Genomic DNA, 19,351 nt, shown 5'->3' with positions numbered 1-19,351 from the left:
CAAATACGATGTTGAGACCTTTTCCTGGAATTAGATTGGTTTTTATGATCTTTTCCGACTTTAGTCCTTTTACTAGTTAATCTTGGTAAAGCATCCAGACTGCACATTTTTTGAAACGAGGTCCTCGATAACGAGACATAAAGACTCTTCTCTTTTTTATTGAAATTTCATTTTACAGAGAATGACCTTAAATTAAGACTGAACTAAACAATTAATGAAGCGAAATCTAATGAACTACTCTACTACAAAAAAAAAAAGGGTTTATGTAACAAGGATTATCAAATCAAACAGACCAATCATATGAAATACCTCTCCCATCAAAAGTCAAACTTTACATGTGAAAAAACATTATTTTAAAATTTTGGTCTTACACTTCTCTTGGTGTTGCAATTCACAATTTACCATGGACTAATACATGGGCCCAAGTGGTAAAGAAGCCTAAATTCATCTTTGTGGTAAAATTTTATCGCCAACTATCTCAGTGACTCAAAAAAAAAAAAATAAATAAATAAATAAATAAATAATAATAATAAATCAAAAAATCAAAAAATAAAATAGAATAAAATAAAATTCTTGTGGTAGAGCATCAAAACAGTATCATCTATATAAATTTAAGCCACTTCCTCTTCTCATATTGGCTAAAATTTTACTCATGATGTGGGTATAGAGTCCTCCATGGCTCTACCACCCACCTATTACAAAAATGAAATCACTGCATAGTTGGTTTACGTTTCAGTTACCATCTGGTTGTGTAATGCAAGAGGTAGACATGACTCCATTGTTGACGTGCAGTAGTCTCTCTCTCTCTCTCTCTCTCTCTCTCTCGCGTGTGCGTGTGTGTGATGAGAATGATACCATGGTCAGCGCGGCCAGTTGGGATCAAGAAAAAACTAGGAGGTTGATGAGGCTCGCATGTTCTATTACCTGATAAGAAGATGTTGATGTTCCAAAAATGAATGATGAAGGAAATTGACTCCGATGCATGACAGAACTACTACCAAAGGTCATCAATTGAATAATTAACCATAGAAGAAATGCCAAAGAGATCATCTTTCTCATCTTCCAATATTAATGCTACTACCTAGTTTCTTCGATCAATGAGGAAGAGGAGGAGGAGGAGGAAGAGGCCTAGCTTGCATGGTACCTTGGTTCGTCAGTGTAGTGTTTATATAGGAGGAGTAGAAGGCAGGCAATGATTTCCTTGGCAAACTTGGTTTGACTGTTAGCTTCTTTGACCGTTGGGTTAGATGCGGTGGCATGGCTCATGCACTACAGTTAAATCCTTTATTATTTTCCTATTTCTTGTATGGGTATTGCATGGAATGCACCTTCGTGTTCTTTTTCCGTTTTCTTCTTTAGTTTACTGACTCTGCATTATTAGATGCTAAAAAGGCCAACAGTCACTGATACCTATCAACATATTAGGAATGTTTATTTACATCATCCTATAATTCACTTCTCTGTTCCTAAGAATAAAATAATGTTATTTCGCAATCTCGATTGAGACTGTAGGCTTGTTTTCCCCCTTTTGGTTGATTTATCTGTCTTAGGTTGCTATCGAATCCTTAGTTGTTGGTTTGGCTTCCTATAATTGCTCATCGCATATCTTGCTCGCACATTCATGAGAAACAGGGTGCGGTTGAGAGCCACCACCGCCACATCGTGGAAACAAATTTATCCCTCCTTGTTTATGGGTGTAGACACCCAATTTTGTCATCCTACCCAGGCTATGATGAAATGCGGATATTGGACGCGACTTCCAGATTCTGATCAACAAAGGTGATGATTGACTAAGAAAACCCGAAAACATCCCCTACATGAAAACCCCGAAACCTCACGCGGGAGAAAAGATGGTCTAATTTTGACTTTTTATTTACGAAGGAATCCGGTCAAGATGACCATACGGATGGATAATACTCGGAAATACGATTCTGACGATATATGGTACGTCAAAATCGGACTGTCGGATCTCCCGTAATCGTCGCCGAAAAATCACATTTTTCCATGCGCATGCTGTGCACGCTGGCCAGCTTGCTGGAAACCTGGAAACATTCCCCACCTACCCAAATACCAAAAAACTTCCCACCTATCCGAAAACCTAAAAAAATTACGCGAGATGGAAGAGGGTCCAATTTTGACTTTTTATATACGAAGGAATCCGGTTATGATGATTGTACAGATGGATAGTACTAGAAAATACGATTTTAACGATATATGATACGTCAAAATCAGACAGTTGGATCTCCCGCAATCGTCCCCAAAAAATCACATTGCTTGTGCGCGCTCTAGCTAGCCGGCTAGCACAGCCCCGCACACAACCCCATGTGCATGACTGTGCACCCCCACATGCATGCCTTGCGCCCCTACCCACACACCCATGCGCCACTCCCTGAACACCCATGCACATTGCCTGCTAGCCCTGTGCAACAGTGCCTATCATGCCCCGTGCACCTCGACCCAGCCTCGTGTGCCACCGTCAATGGCCGAGATTTGTGTTCCACTGACCTGTGGGTGAAGAGAGAATCTCTTCACCCACATATGCATATTCTCTCTTCACCCACTTGTGCATATACTCTCTCTTCACCCACCTGTGTATATACACTACCCCGCTAGGCGTACCCTACACCGCAACCTTCCATTGGCCCAAAAAAGAATCTTTTTACCTTATTGGCCCGAAAAAGTAGCCTTTTCCCCTATTGGCTCAAGAAAATCCCCCTCTCTCCCATTGGTCCAAATTTTCATACTTTCCTTCCATTAGTCCAAAAAACCCACTTTTTGCTCCTATTGGCTAGGAAATTCCCCTTTCCCTCCCCATTAGTTTAAGGATCTTATAAATACCTCCTCCCTTCAGTTTGACACACCAACATCACAACCCCACAACCACCCTTAGAGAGAGAAGCTCTACCCTCTTTCTACCCCTCCTCCTTTGAGTTTCTTGGGGTCTTCGGAGCGATCTTTGTGAATTTTCAGATCTTCAAAGTGTTCTTCGGGACTTTGAAGATTTTCAATCTAAGTTTTTAGTTCAATCCATTTTTTGTCAAAATAGTATTTTTTTTAACTTCCCTCCTTTGAGTGTTCTTGGTTTTTACCAAAAGTAGAAATCCCTCCCCCCTTGTGGCTCTTCAGGTCTATGAAGAGATCTTTGTCAAGATCCGAAGTTCTATTCGGATCTACAAAGTGTTCTTCGGGGCTTTGGGGATCTTCAGTCCATTTTTAGGTCAATCTATTTCTTTCCAAAAATAGCCGTTCCTAGCGGAAACTTTGCCCGAGTGCCTTTGAAATCTTTCCAAAAAAGCCATTCCCAGCGGAAGCTCTGTCAGAGTGTCACCTCAGCCTAGCCCTCCCATAGCCTATCCCCAGCGAAAGCTCTGTCGGAGTGCCACTTCATCCTAAGCTCGGAAATAGCCTTCCCTAGCCGAAACTCTGTTCGAATTAAAATCCTAAAAGTAACCGTTCCTAGCTGGAACTCTGTCCGAATATCATCACAGTCAGCATCTCTCAAGAAAGGAAGTTGGAGGTCAAGACCATCTTTCCCTGAGCCAGGAGAATCCAGAAACCAGTTTGTACTAGCATCAACCAGGGGATCCACCCCTCTTGACCATAAACGGGGGTCAAGCTCAGGTATAATTTCTTACCAAAATTTGCATAATGTAAACTTTATATTGACTTTGTTTTAGTATATGTAATCTTTTAAATCAGTCAATGTACATATGTGTGATAACTTAGCTATGCATACAGAATAAGAATAATTGTGAAAAATGTTCGTTTTTAAACATCTAGTAGGAAGACCGGTTGAACCGGGCAGATTGGGTGCCTAACACCTTCCCAATTCTATAACCTGACACTTACCCTAATTCTCTAGACCAGACCAGACCAACTTTTGGGCCCTTTTTTCAGGAATTGGGCCCACCCCTGAGTTCTAGGCCCATAATCTTAGGTGGTGACTCCAAACCCCTTTTGTATGATCTCGATCCCCGTATTGGACCATCATCAAATCCTTATCTAGAATGACAAACTTTACACTCTTGCAAAATAGGTCTCCACGTATCTTCGAGTGGTGGTACAGTGGTGCGGGGCTCGTAAGCAAAGCACACACGACACACCCCTCCCTTATGAAAGAGAAAGAGAGGAGAGAGGACAGGATGCAAGTCCTTCCCCCCCCTCCCAAAAAAAAAAAGGGAAAATGAGATATCATCTTTCGGTCACTACCCTCACAGTGGCGACTCCACTGGGGACAAATGTCAAGCTTCTGACTCTAGATGCTACAATTTGCAAGAACATTTTCCACCACACCTATTTGAAAATATATTTGGCTGACCCCATGTTTGCAATTATATTCGCTAATCACATCATGCATCGTGCTCGAAGTGAAATCATTTGGCGAGGGACTCTCTGTCATGCCATCACCCTCGGGAGGTCAGTGCATGTCATGGAGAGTACTCTGAGAGCAAATTGTCACACCCCGTTCGTACAGAACTGGACCGATGATCGGGTTAACTCCGGTTAACCCAAACCTGCCAGGATCATCTGATACAGTACCCAACCACAGCATACACACATCTAAAATAACGTTCAAAGTTTAGCGGAAGACTTAATTTACCTGTAAATACCCTAATATACTTGATACCCAAATTATAGTATATAGATAAATACATGTGGACCCGCAGGCATGATATTTACACAAAAAGAATAACAATTCACGTATCAAGTACACAAAAAGGGGTCATTAGAAGAATCAAAAAGTAAAAGTCTGTACGACGTCAATACTGCGGTCCTGCAGCACAGCCCTCGCACGAGCAATCCGTGCCGTGCTCATACTCCTCGGGGACCCACCAATCCTCATCGGGAAACTCAACTGTGGGGACCGACCCTTGACCTTCAGGCGGGTGACCTGCAAAATCATCTAAAAGAGGTGTGCACGTGGGATGAACTCACTAGCTCAGTAAGTGAAAAGAAGGACCACCCAACAATCCACACAGCAATCACATCCATATGCGCTACATGCGATGCAATTCATTTTAAACCTCATCCACCTAAACATTACTAGGTCTTCAGTTTAGTGCTACTACAACCATAGTGCGCGTATACTTTGGATACGAGCCGCGAACTCCATCCCATGATACGCCCATAGGGCTGTCAGAGAAGGCCCACTGTGAGTACTCGAAAAAGTAAAGCACGTCGACTATCGGTTCTCAACATAAAAGTAAATGATAGAAAGTAAAAGTGCTGACTCCAGCAATTTAAAAGCAGTACGATTGGCCCTCTTGAATATACCACCGAGGTTGCCGACTGTCCTAAAGACCAGTCGGGCATATGTCTAACCGCCACAGTGACCCGACACCCGTGACCACTGCTTCCCCCCAAGTGATAACCCAACACCTCAACCCCTGTTGGGAAGGGTCGTAGCATGGGAAGATGATAATCCTAAACCGCATGCTCCTATATGACATAGTACGATTGCATAGTGCCACTACGTCCCATTCCACGGACCACCAATGCAGTCATTTCCAAGCCGACTACGGCGTCTAGTCTAATAATGCATTATGCACAGTGATCCCATCATTCATCACATAAGCACATCAATCATTTAGCAAGGAGAACGTAAAACACCACACACATATCATAATCATATGAGGATGACTATGCTACACATAATTTGCATGATGACATGGCTAATCTAGATACAATTGAATGATGCACAACAAGCCTTAAGGTAAAGCCAAACGTCCTCTCCCCACTTACCTATCATGTACAAAGACTCACGCCCGGTACCGGTGAGATCCGACACGAGAAACATAAATTTTGGTGAACCTAACATAAGTGAATGGAGTTAGCATTTCACCACTTTAGGATCAAAACTAATAAGATTTGATGACAAAATCATGTTTAGAATCATAAAAGAAGGTTGCACGCCCGTTTCGGACACAAAAATCACTTTGGGGGCCTCTCGGGTGGGTAGGACAGCCCACCTGTCATGACCCACCGGTTGGCCCACCGGTTCTGGCCCGTCGGTGGGGACCGAGGGGTAGTCATGACTGATGGGTAGGTCGGCCCATCGATCATGACCGACGGACAGGTCGGCCTATCGGTCGGCCCATCAATCAGCCCACCGACGGGGGTCGAGGGCCTGCCCTCTCATGCGAGTGCCCTCCGACGGGCAGTTCGGCCCACCGGTCTCAGCCCACCTGTGAGGGCGAAAAAATGCCTTTTTCCTTTAAACTTTCCCCGACCTTTGGGGAATCAAATGGGGCTTTTCTGATCCCATTTTTCACACATTCAAGGTCTTATGAGACGATTCTAATTTAGATCTAAGTTAGATTTGAGGATTGAGAAGCCATCCTACCTTATTTGCTCAAGAACTTCTTTCAAAACCCCAAAATCACTACTTAGCTCAAGAAATCACCAATGCTTCTCCAACCTTGTAAACACTTCTTCAAACCCTTCAAAATCAACACATAAACCATCTATTAAACCTTAGACTCATCATCTCAAGGGGGATTTACAAGATCTCAAGGAGCTCTTCCCAATTCAAGGGTTTTACTTAGGTTTGGTGAAAGTTTACGAAACATAGCTTTTGCTCACCTCCAATCGTAGATCTCGTGTTAGGGATCACTCTTCCGGCGTTGGAATGGGAAGATCAAACCTTGGCGCCACTTAAATCCATTTCTTCTTCCTCTTCCTTCTCCTTTCTTCTTCTACGTTCTCTTTTCTCCCTTCTTTTCTCTCTCCTCTTTACTCTTCTCACCAAACCTCTTAATGTAATAAATGAGAAAATGAAAAACATAATAATACTATTTATACCTTATTAAAACCACTAGTAACAACATGGGTGGGTCACTCAAGTGGGCGGATGCGCCCACCTGTGACCGCCCATCTGAGGGTCGAAAATTGGCCAACAAGTGGGATTTTGATGGAATTCGACTCTCGGCACACAGTATATTATACGTATGTGCTTTAGGATACGGCTACATACCAGCATTATCTGTACATGGCCTTATGATACGTGCATGTGCACGGCTTGGGTACACCCGTGTCCTCTGGCACTGAATCGGACTTGTCTGGCCAACTGGTGTTCAAAGTCACCCTTGCCATCATGGTCCATAAGGAGCCAGCCTTAGCCCTCTCTGGTTCGGGTCCTGCATGGTTAAATCGGGTCGACTGTGTAATTAGACCGGATTTAAAAAGTAGGGTATCACATTTACCCTCCCTTTTTGAAAATTTCATCCTCGAAATTGGCGTACCTGGTTGTTAAAAAAGATTATGATACTTGGCTTGGATTTCTTCCTCTTTCTCCCAAGATGCTTCTTTAAGTGAATGATTAGCCCATCACACCTTTACGAAGGAAATGGAGCGGTTGCGAAGGGTTTTCACTTTTTGGTCCAAGATTTCAGCTGGCTGCTCTGTATAGGTCATATCAGCTTCTAGATATTCTGGTTCCATGGGTAATACAAGCGATGGATCGTGAACGTATCACTTCAGCATGGATACATGGAATACATTATGAACATTCCCGAGAGAAGGTGACAGAGCAAGCATGTAGGCTACTGAGCCAACCCGAGCTAAGATCTCAAATGGGCCAATATATCTCAGGCTCAACTTACCCTTTCTATGGAATCTTTGCAACCCTTTTGTAGGGGAAATCTTGAGAAACACCTTTTCTCCTGCTTGAAACTCAATGTCTTTCCTGCGGTTGTCTGCGTAGCTCTTTTGACGTGACTGAGTTGCCTTAATCATTTCTTGAATAACATCGACCTTGTCACAAGTCATCTATATCATTTCAGGTTCTAACATTCGGCGTTTGCCTACCTCATCCAATACAGAGGAGTTCTACACTTCCTATTATATAATGCCTCGTATGGAGCCATCCTAATTGTAGCTTGGTAACTGTTGTTATAGGCAAACTCCATAAGGGGTATATATTCTTCCCAGCTACCACACATTTCCATTGCACATGCCCTGAGCATGTCTTCTAATATCTGTATGGTTCACTCCGACTGACTATCAGTCTGTGGGTGGAAAGCAGTACTCAAATTCAATTGTGATCCCAAGGCATGCTGGAAGCTTTTCTAAAATCTGGAAGTGAACCTTGGATCCCTATCTGACACAATGCTCACTGGCACTCCATGCAAGCGCACTATGTTATCCATATAAAGTTGTGCTAACTTGGCCATAGAGAACTTGGTCTTGATGGGAATGAAATGAGCAGTCTTAATAAGCCGATCGACTATCACCCATATCGCATCCATCCCCTTAGGTGTGCATGGTAGTCCGGTGATGAAGTCCATTGTAATCCTATCCCACTTTCAGTCTGGTACTGGGAGTGTCTGAAGAGTACCATAAGGTCGATGCCTCTCAGCCTTTACCTTTTGGCATGTAAGACAAGTCATCACATACAGGGCTATTGTGATTCTCATGCTTGGCCATCAGTAATTTTGTTTAAGGTCCTTATACATCTTTGTACTTCCTGGGTGGAGTGAGTACTCGGAGCTATGTGCTTCCCGCACTATCTTATCTTGTATATCCAAATCATCGGGCAAACACAACCTACCTCGAAACAATAATGCCCCATCGCTGGCTAAAATAAAATCAGGGTCATTCATTGTTCAATCTTGAATCTTAACTCTGATCCGCTGCAATTCAGGATCCAAAGGTTGTTTCATTATCACCTCTTGCCTAATAGATGGATGCACCTGTAGAGCCGCCAGTGATACAGTCAACCATTTAAGGTTTTCTAGATGATGTTTCAGCTCTAAGGTTGCTCCTTCATATAAGAGGGTTTCATCCATTAGCGTCGCTTCTTGTACGAGTGGTGGGCTGACTGCTAAGTATGAGAGTGACACAGTCTGTGCCTTCCGACTCAGCGCATCTGCCACTACATTAGCCTTGCCGGGATGATACTGAATGTTGCAGTCATAATCCTTCATGAGCTCGAGCCATCTCCTCTGCCTCATGTTCAAATCTTTCTGGGTGAAAAAGTACTTAAGGCTTTTGTGATCACTGTATATCTCGCACTTCTCCCCATACAAATAATGTCGCCAAATATTTAGGGCAAAAATGACTGCGACTAGTTCTAAGTCATGAGTGGGGTAGTTCTTCTCATATTCCTTTAATTGTCGGGATGCGTACGCTATCACCTTATCGCGTTGGATGAGAACACAACCCAACCCAACCTTAGAAGCGTCAGTGTAGACTGTCATTCCACCTGTGCCTTCAGGAATGGTCAACACAGGGGCCGACACCAACCTTTTCTTCAATTCTTGGAAACTCTTCTCACATTCCTCTACCCATTCAAATTTCACACCCTTTTTGGTTAACTTAGTCATTGGTACTGAGATCCAAGCAAAATTCTCAATGAAGCACCGGTAGTATCCAGCCAAACCCAAGAAACTTCTAATTTCAGTAACTTTCTTAGGGCTTTCCCACTCTACTACTGCTTTCACCTTATCAAGATCCACCTCGATTCCGGCCTCAGACACTACGTGTCCCAGGAATCCAACTTGCTTAAGCCAAAATTCATATTTACTGTATTTGGCAAACAATTGTTGTTCTCTCAGCCTCTGTAACACCATCCTCAGGTGTTGAGTGTGCTCCTCTTATGTATTAGAGTAGAACAAGATGTCATCAATACAAATAATTACCCATTTATCGAGGACAACATGAAATACTCGATTCATTAAATCCATGAATGCTGCCGGTGCATTGGTTAACCCAATAGATAACACTAGGAACTCGTAGTGACCATACCGAGTCCTGAAAGCTGTCTTGGGTATGTCGCCGCTCTTTATCTTGAGCTGATAATAGCCTGATCTAAGGTCTATCTTTGAAAATACCTTTGCACCTTGTAGTTGGTCAAACAAATCATCAATGTGTGGCAATGGATATCGGTTCTTAATGGTTAGCTTATTCAATTCCCGGTAATCGATGCACATACGCAAGTTGCCATCCTTCTTCTTGACAAACAATACTGGGGCACCCCAAGGTGAAACACTTGGGCGAATGAACCCCTTCTCCAATAATTCTTGCAACTGCATCTGTAACTCCTTCAATTCGGCTGGTGCCATCCTGTATGGAGCTTTAGACATTGGAGCTGCTCCAGGAATCAAGTCTATGGCAAATTCCAACTCTCTATCAGGCGGTAGATGCATCAGATCAACTGGAAAGATGTCGGAAAATTCTTTAACCACTTTTACCTCTTCTAGAGGTGTAACCTTTGCATCAACATTATGTACCGATGCTAAGTAACCCTAACATCCACTTTCCAACAACTTTACTACTTGAAGAGCAGAGACGAGGACCTTTTTAGCCCGTTTCATTTTGTCTGCTTGGTATACCAATTCTTTCCCTTCATCATTTGTCACCCTAATTAATTTTTCAGCACACATCACATTAGCTCGATGGGCCGACAACCAATCCATGCCCAATATAACGTCAAAATTTTACATGTTGAATTTAATGAGTTGTGCATCCAATTCCTTCCCACTGATTTCCACTGGGCATGACCCATACACCTCCTTCAACTGTGTAACTTTACCAGTAGGCATACTAACAATCATCCCATGATCTAGTGTCCTAGGTGACATACCAAGTTTCTCAGCAAATCTCTTAGATATGAATGAATGTGTAGCTCCTGAATCAAACAAGACATAGGCTGGTATGCCTGATATAGGTAGAACACCTAGTGCAACAATGCATATAAGTACAATAGGTCATCAATATTTAACATAAGAAAAATCTTAAATTAAAATGTACCTGCTACCACTTCCGTGCTGGCCTCGGCTTCCTCAGCTGATAAGGCATACATTCTTCCTTGAGGTTGATTCCCCCGAGTTAAGGGAGTCTATATGCAGAGGGCTGACTGGAGGGTAAGGCTGGTCTGACCCGACAGTCTTTAGCATAGTGCCCATAGGAATGGCAATTAAAGCAACGGATCTATGATGCCGAAACTGGGGCTTCCTCCCTCATCATTTCTCCATGATTTATCCACTTCATTTTCTATCACAATCCACATTATGTATTTAGGTGCATTTACATGTGCTTGCTCACCCATCTATTTGTTTCCTTTCTTATTCCTCATCCTTACTCATCATTATTTCTTCTCTTTTCTTACTGGGATGTCTTCTCGTAAGGGTAAAGAACCCGCATTCTCTTCCACTAGACGTAGGACACAACTTCCAAGAGGAAGAGTGCAGGGACTAGTTCCCCAGCCCTTCGCACAAGGCGACAAGGATATGCCTCTATCGATCCTTTAGACTATGATGAGGGACTCTTCTGAAGTTTGGAGGCGACAACCAACTGGCAGGCCTTTCTAAAGAGGTCCGTGATGATGGAGAAGACCGTGGTAATCAGTGATTTCCACAAGATTCAACTTCACGAGAGGTTTACTGCACTAGGTTGGCAGTCCATCCTTAACATAGATCATCCATGCTATGAACAACTGGTTCGAAGATTCTACTGTAATTTAGAGGTCTCTTACCAGTATGGGGAGTATTCAATCACTAGCATGGTGAAGGGGGTGAACATTCACTTGACTGTGGACACCCTTGCTAGTATTCTAGACATGTAGTCAGTTGGGCATCAATTCTACAGTCCCCCAAGAAGTAAGCACGTGGGCCCATCCTCAAGCTCAGAGACGCAGGACCACATTTACGAGACCATCTGTGGTAGCAAGGAGTGTCCGGATTCTGAGACGACATTTTACCTAGAGGTTTGTGTATTTGCTCGCTTGGTTCAGTTTAATTTGCTCCCTAAAGGAGGTCACCGGAACCAAGTAGGCTTCATGGCGGCCTACATAGCCTTCTGCATCTATAAGGCCTTGGAGGGAGGTGCCGAGCACTTATGCTTGCCCTACATCATACTTAAGACCATGGAGCATCATACCTCACACCCCGAGGACGGAGGTTTCCCATATGGTAAGATCCTCACCAGGATCTTTGAGTTCTTTAGGGTGGATTTGAGTGGTGAGGAGGAAAAGATTCCAGCGGATAAATTTGACAGGGGAAACCTACTGAGGATGGGTCTCCAAGCTCTTATGGATGTACCTCAGAGGGCAGGAGCTCAAAGAGGTAGGGACAGGAGGAATGCCCATAGGGAGGATGTTCCCATGGAGGAGGAAGTTAGTGAGGAGGATGAAGATTATGTTCCTTAGTTCGAGGAAGAGGACTTTCTGGACGAGGATATCCTCGAAGAGGAGCCTCTTGATTCGAGAGGTGCTGATCCTGACTTGGCGAGGGCTGCAGGCCCATAGCATAGAGCCCCGCCACATGAGAGTGGTGCTTTTGACTTTGAGAGTATGATGGCTACTACGAGGGCCTTGAAAGATGGGCAAGATCAGCTTCTGAGAAGACTAGATGAAAGTGCTACCAGAGAGGAAAACATCTTAGAAAGGCAGACTGCATTAGAGAATTCCTTCCTAAAATTGGGTGAGAATTTAGACACAACGGCCAATGCTATTTCAGCGGATTTTTCTCGACTTCGGAGGGACGTACAACTAGTGAACTCAAGGTTTGATTACTACGACCGTCGGCTCAATGTTAGATGAAGGCCTAGGAGGGATGGAGGAGTAGAGTTAGACGATGACGAGGGTCTCTAAGGACTTAGCTCGCCCGTCTAAATCAGCCTTTTTTACTTGTCTCTATGTTGTCTATATTATTATATTTCCTTGTACTTTTCTCTTCTCTGTAATTGGACTTGCTAGTATGGTGTAGTGATGATTGGTGACTTGTGGTTAGTTTTGTATGCTTGATAACTTATTGTAATTTAGTTGTAGCATCATTAGTTAGCCTTTATCAATTAAGCTTACTGGTATATATATATATATGTTGTCTATCAGGTGCTTGTGTGTGAAAATTTTGGGAAATCTTGTTTTAGCGTCATTATGCTGCCGAAATTTCGTTAAATTCGTACTCGATGGGTTATAAAATCAAATAACAAATCTTTTATTTATTCCAAGTAAACCTTTTCTAATGCATGCCATGAAATGCAATAATTAAATGCAACCATTTTTTTTCTCTCTTTGGCTTTTAACTCTTTAAAGTTTTTACATTTACCCAATCCCATTTCCTATTATAGATTATATGGGGTCCAAATGGTATGCTGTGAGTGGATAAAGCATCACATTTTGATACCACCGCTGTCACACCCCGTTCGTACAGAACCAGACCGGTGATCGGGTTAACTCCGGTTAACCCAAACCTGCCAAGATCATCTGATACAGTACCCAACCCCAGCATACACACATCTAAAATAATGTTCAAAGTTCAGTGAAAGACTTAATTTACCTATAAATACCCCAATATACTTGATACCCAAATTGTAGTATATAGATAAATACATGTGGGCCCGCAGGCCTAATATTTACACAAAAAGAATAACAATTCACGTATCAAGTACATAAAAAGTGGTCATCAAAAGAATCAAAAAGTAAAAGTTTGTACGGCGTCAATACTGTGGTCCCACAGCACAACCCTCGCACGAGCAATCTGTGTAGTGCTCATACTCCTCGGAGACCCACCAATCCTCATTGGAAAACTCAACTGTGGGGCCCGACCCTTGACCTTCAAGCGGGTGACCTGCAAAATCATCTAAAAGAGGTATACACGTGGGATGAGCTCACTAGCTCAGTAAGTGAAAAGGACCACCCAACAATCCACACAGCAATCACATCCATATGCAGTACATGCTATGCAATTCATTTTAAACCTCATCCACCTAAACATTACTAGGTCTTCGGTTTAGTGCTACTACAACCACAGTGCGCGTATACTCCGGGTACGAGCCACGAACTCCATCCCGCGATACGCCCATAGGGCTATTGGAGAAGACCCACCGTGAGTACTCGGAAAAGTAAAGCACGCCGACTACCGGCTCTCAACATAAAAGTAAATGACAGAAAGTAAAGGTGCTGACTCCAGCAATTTAAAAGCAGTACAATTGGCCTTCTTGAATATACCACCGAGGTTGCCGACTATCCTAAAGACCAGTCGGGCGTATGTCTAACCGCCACAGTGACCCGACACCCATGACCACTACTTCCCCCCAAGTGATAACCCAACACCTCAACCCCTGTTGGGAACGGTCGTAGCACTGGAAGATGATAATCCTAAACCGCATGCTCCTATATGACATAGTACGATTGCATAGTGCCATCGCGTCCCATTCCACAGGCCACCAATGCAATCATTTCCAAGCCGACTACGACTTCTAGTCTAATAATGCATCATGCACAGTGATCCCATCATTCATCACATAAGCACATCAATCATTTAGCATGGAGAAAGTAAAACACCACACACATGTCATAATCATATGAGGATGACTAAGCTACACATAATTTGTATGATGACATGGCTAATCTAGATACAATTGAATGATGCACAATAAGCCTTAAGGTAAAGCCAAACGTCGTCTCCCCACTTACCTGTCGTGTACAAAGACTCACGCCCGGTATGGGTGAGATCCGACGCGAGAAACGTAAATTTCGGTAAACCTAACATAAGTGAATGGAGTTAGTATTTAACCACTTTGGGGTCAAAACTAACAAGATTTGATGACAAAATCATGTTTAGAATCATAAAAGAAGGTTGCACGACCGTTTTGGGTCCATTTGGACACAAAAATCACATTGGGGGCCTCTCAGGTGGGTTGGACAGCGCACCTGTCACGACCCACCGATCATCATCGGTGGGTGGGTGGGTAGGCCCACCGGTCGGCCCGCTGGTCCTGGCCTATTGGTGGGAACCGAGGGGCGATCATGACCTGCGGGTAGGTCGGCCCACCGGTCATGATCGGCGGGTAGGTCGGCCCACCAATCGGCCCATCGATCGGCCCACCAGTGGGGGTCGAGGGCCTGCCCTCTCAGACGGGCGCCCTCCGGCTGCCAGTTCGGCCCACCGGTCTCAGCCCACCTGTGAGGGGAAAAAATACCTTTTTCCTTGAAACTTTTTTCGACCATTGGGGAATCAAATGGGGCTTTTTCGATCCCATTTTCAGCACATTCAAGGTCTTATAAAATGATTCTAACCTAGATCTAAGTTAGATTTGAGGATTGAGAAGCCATCCTACCTTCTTTTCTCAAGAACTTCTTTCAAAACCCCAAAATCACTTCTTAGCTCAATAAATCACCAATGCTTCTCCAACCTTGTAAACACTTCTTCAAACCCTTCAAAATCAACACATAAACCATCTATTAAACCTTAGATTCATCATCTCAATGGGGATTTACAAGATCTCAAGGAGCTCTTCCCAAATCAAGGGTTTTACTTGGGTTTGGTCAAAGTTTACTAAACATAGCTTTTGCTCACCTCCAATCGTAGATCTCGTGTTGGGGATCACTCTTCCGGCGTCGGAATGGGAAGATCAAACCTTGGTGTCGCTTAAATCCATTTCTTCTTCCTCTTCCTTCTCCTTTCTTCTTCTACATTCTCTTTGCTCCCTTCTATTCTCTCTTCTCTTTACTCTTCTCACCAAACCTCTTAATGTAATAAATGAGAAAATAAAAAATATAATAATACTATTTATACCTTATTAAAACCACTAGTAACCACATGGGTGGGTCACTCAGGTGGGCGGATGCGCCCACCTGTGACCGCCATCTAAGGGCCAAAAATTGGCCAACAAGTGAGATTTTCACGGAATTCGACTCTCGGCACACAGTATATTATACGTATGTGCTTTAGGATACGGCTATATACCAGCATTATCAGTACATGGCCTTATGATACGTGCATGTGCACGGCTTGGGTACACCTGTCTCCTCTGGCACTGACTCAGACTTGTCTGGCCAACCTGTGTTTAAAGTCACCCTTGCTATCATGGTCCATAAGGAACCCACCTTAACCCTCTTTGGTTCTGGTCCTGCATGGTTAAACCGGGTCGACCGTGTAATTAGACCGAGTTTAAAAAGTAGGGTATCACACAAATGGTAGCCACTTCCTGTATAAGGGTGTGGGGTATTTTAAATGGTGAGGATGTTTGTATTTATGCCAGTACCCTCGGGGAGGTCTGTGCACTTTATAACGTTCTGAGATCGAACAATGATATTCCCGCATTATACTTTTACACACAATCACTCACGGTTCCACCACCCCAAGGCCAGTTGCTTAACCTCATGTGTAGTCACGAGTAATGGGTAAGGAAGTCACCCCCTTGATCTCATACCCACAGGTATATCAAAAGGATCATGTACCTTGCGTATATAGATCCTGTCAAGGAAGCCTTGTCGGTTCTATTGCATCCACTATATACTCGCATCATGTAGGAAATAGATGAAGAACACTAGGAATACCACAAGCTGATCTGTAGAATTTGTTTACGGTCTTAAAAAGGAATATTCCTATGATATGTTCTAGTAATAAAGAAATGTTCTCCTAAGTGGGTTTCGGATAAAAGGTGTCCTTCCTCCTTAGAAATGAAAAATGGATGATTTGACATATGCGATCCGGGCTGACTTCCGTTAAAGTCCCAAAAAATGTCAAATTATCTAAAAGACCCGAGGAAACTAAGAGGAAAGTCACCTAGTCGGATAAGATTAAGGAAAGCATGACTTTATTGGTAAATAATGTATTAATAGGGATGTTCTGGTCAAGTCATTTGCATGAATCTCCCGCTTATGGCATTGAGTGGACTAGGGGCATCAACCCCTATCCACTCCCTATCACCAAGTGGACTAACTTTGGATGGATTATTGGTTGTTAATCTAGTGAATGTGTGAACAAGGGGTTAGGAACTCAAGAATCCTAAAATAATCCATTTTTGGTTTAGACACAATTCCACACCTCAAGTATTCTTCGTGGTCCATTTGGACACGTTAGGGTAATAGTTAACTCGCCTAAGTCCAATGTCACCCTCATCGTCTCTCCAAGATTGTCTACCACCAAGTGATTACAACCCAATTAGCATGGATCCACACAACCCTGAATCACCTGAGCAAGCATGGGTCCATCCCGTAGAGACTTTGCAGACAGAGATGGCCAAAGTCAAGAAAGGAATAGCCCAGATATTGCATGCACTTCAGAACTCTCCCAGGGCTGAACCAGTATAAGCCACTGGAGAGTTGGATCAGAATGGACCTATGGGTCATTGTAGAAACTCTTCCTGAGTTTTCTCAGGAGAATCAGAGTAAGTTAAGCCAACCGGTCAGAGAGGAGTCTCACCTAACCGTCCAAATGGTCAATGAGGAACCTACTCCAGGGTCCTCCTCCTAGGGTAGTGATTGAAGACGAGGAAGAAGAGTTTACAACACACATCCGGATGGAACCACTAGAAACGGAGAGAGAAAGAAAAGTTAGAGAGCAGTTAGAAAAATTGAAAAATATGCTTCGAATGGGGAAGAGTTCAAAAAAGAAAATAGTGGATTCAGATGAAATGAGTTTCTTTTCTAGGGCCAGGATTCCCAAGAAGATCAAGTGGCAAACCGACAGGTTTGATGGGTCAGGGGACCCCAAGACTCATCTCAAAGTCTTTCTCAGCATCGCCAGGTCATGGAAACTTGAGGACAACTAGATGGGGCAAGCCTTCATGTTAACCCTATTAGGACCTGCACTGAGATGGCTTACGCAGTTAGGACCGCCCAAACTCAAAATTGGACAACAGTGGTGAAAGCCTTTACCAAGCAGTATTCGTACAATACCAAAGTGGATGTGAAACGTTGAGAGCTTGAGATGTTGAGACAACAGCCTAGATAAGCATTCACCGCCTTCTTGATGAGGTTTAGGGATAAGGCCACCAAGATGGTAGATCGACCTTTAGAAGCAGAGCAAGTGGAGATGTTGATTGAGAATTTATCAAAGACTTATTATGATGTCCTCTACTACCAACATCTACAGACTTTTGATACCCTAATAGCCACCGGCACACTGTGGAAAATAGAATTATGAGAGAAGCCCAATATCAAGGATCCTCCCAGGATGCAGACAAGCACACTAGATTTGGATGGGGAAAGGGTCCCAAAACCAATGTGGTAGGTAAGGTCCAATAGTCAGTTTCTTCTATCACTCCTTCACAACCATTTGTGATATAAGTAGATGCACCCTCCCAGAAGGCTCCTTATCCAAGAAGGCAGTTTACTGATTTGGGAATGCTCGTGACAGTAGTGTATAAAAAGCTAAAGAAACAAGGATTGCTAAGGAAAGTGGCTCTAAGAGTGATCAGCAACCCTCCTCCAGCTTGGTATAGGGATCATGAATATTGTGCTTACCACACTTAGAAGGGGCACAATATTGAAAGATGTTTATGTCTACAACATGCTATCTAGGATTTGGTAGACAATGAGACCATTGAAGTTAAGGTCAAGCAACCTCCCAATGTCAACACCAATCCACTCCTCAATCATGTGAACAATCTGGATGAAGAAGCAACAGAGAGTGATCCCACCCAACTCATTGAAACCCGAGCTCGAAAGAATCACATGAATACCCGCGCTTACAGGAGACTTATGAGTCAAAGAGCCAGAGCCATGAGGATTCCCCAAAGGAAGGAATTGTCAAAAGAATGGTCATAAGATCGGTCACCCTCGGTTCATCCATCCTCATCAACAGAAGAATCCACCACACCATACCTTCAACCTTCACCAGATTACCAACCTTCACCAGATTACCAACCACCACCATATTACCAACCTCCACCATATTACCAACCTTCACCACATTATCAAGGAGAAGGAATTTTCTCATCTTATCACCCCCAATCTTCATATCTTACCTCCCACATTACATCACCTTTATACCACCCCAGCTCATATCCCTCATCACCCTCATACCAATCCCATTCTCAAGATTCGGTGTACAAGCCAAAAGAAGGATAGATGGACGGGTACAATTGGAAGGATATACTTGCACTATCAGACTCCTCGAAGATGACCTCATCAACAGGATCAGTGAATACTTTAGAAGAAGGTCAAGAGGGTGATCCCACTTCCCTAATTCAGCCCATTGTATCCTCAAAAGGGAACCCAGAGATGATTGAAGAAGTCACAGATGATCTTCTCAGAGCAGTAACGGCATTGGTAAGACTAAAGAGTACACCTCCCTATCCATATAGGGAGTGACACAGAAGAGGATGAATTAGATGAGGAATCAAGAAAAGGGGAAATCAATGAAGAAGAGAATGATGGAGATGGCTCTAGTTCTCAAGGTGATGATGAGTATCCATACTGGGATAATTACCAGGGGCCTTGGCATAATGACGATGATGATGAATCAGGGTACTGCTCACCTAGGGATACGGGAGGATATTCTGTGTATGCAATCGGCGGGGATGACCCAATGGTTGATCCCACAGATGTTATTCAGTCAACACTCTCAATTCACATAGAAGGGGAAGATCCAGCTTCTGATTCAGAAGATAGTGAAGGATA

The 19,351-nt window shown here is 43.5% G+C and overlaps 1 protein-coding gene across 1 annotated transcript in view; it reads right to left on the bottom strand.

The window, feature by feature from the left end:
- Positions 1-18,623, bottom strand: part of LOC122062466 — a 29,084-nt gene extending 10,461 nt beyond the window's left edge. Inside the window, exon 1 of the mRNA XM_042626116.1 lies at positions 18,554-18,623. Within this exon, the coding sequence (XP_042482050.1) occupies positions 18,554-18,623 (70 nt within the window). The remainder of the gene's footprint in view (positions 1-18,553) is intronic.
- Between the last annotated feature and the right edge of the window lie 728 nt (positions 18,624-19,351).

This window comes from Macadamia integrifolia, unplaced genomic scaffold (assembly GCF_013358625.1).
Source record: "Macadamia integrifolia cultivar HAES 741 unplaced genomic scaffold, SCU_Mint_v3 scaffold1043, whole genome shotgun sequence".
Classification (NCBI taxonomy): domain Eukaryota; kingdom Viridiplantae; phylum Streptophyta; class Magnoliopsida; order Proteales; family Proteaceae; genus Macadamia; species Macadamia integrifolia.
The sequence above is the reverse complement of the archived record's forward strand: the minus strand, read 5'-3'. Positions and strand labels throughout refer to the sequence as shown.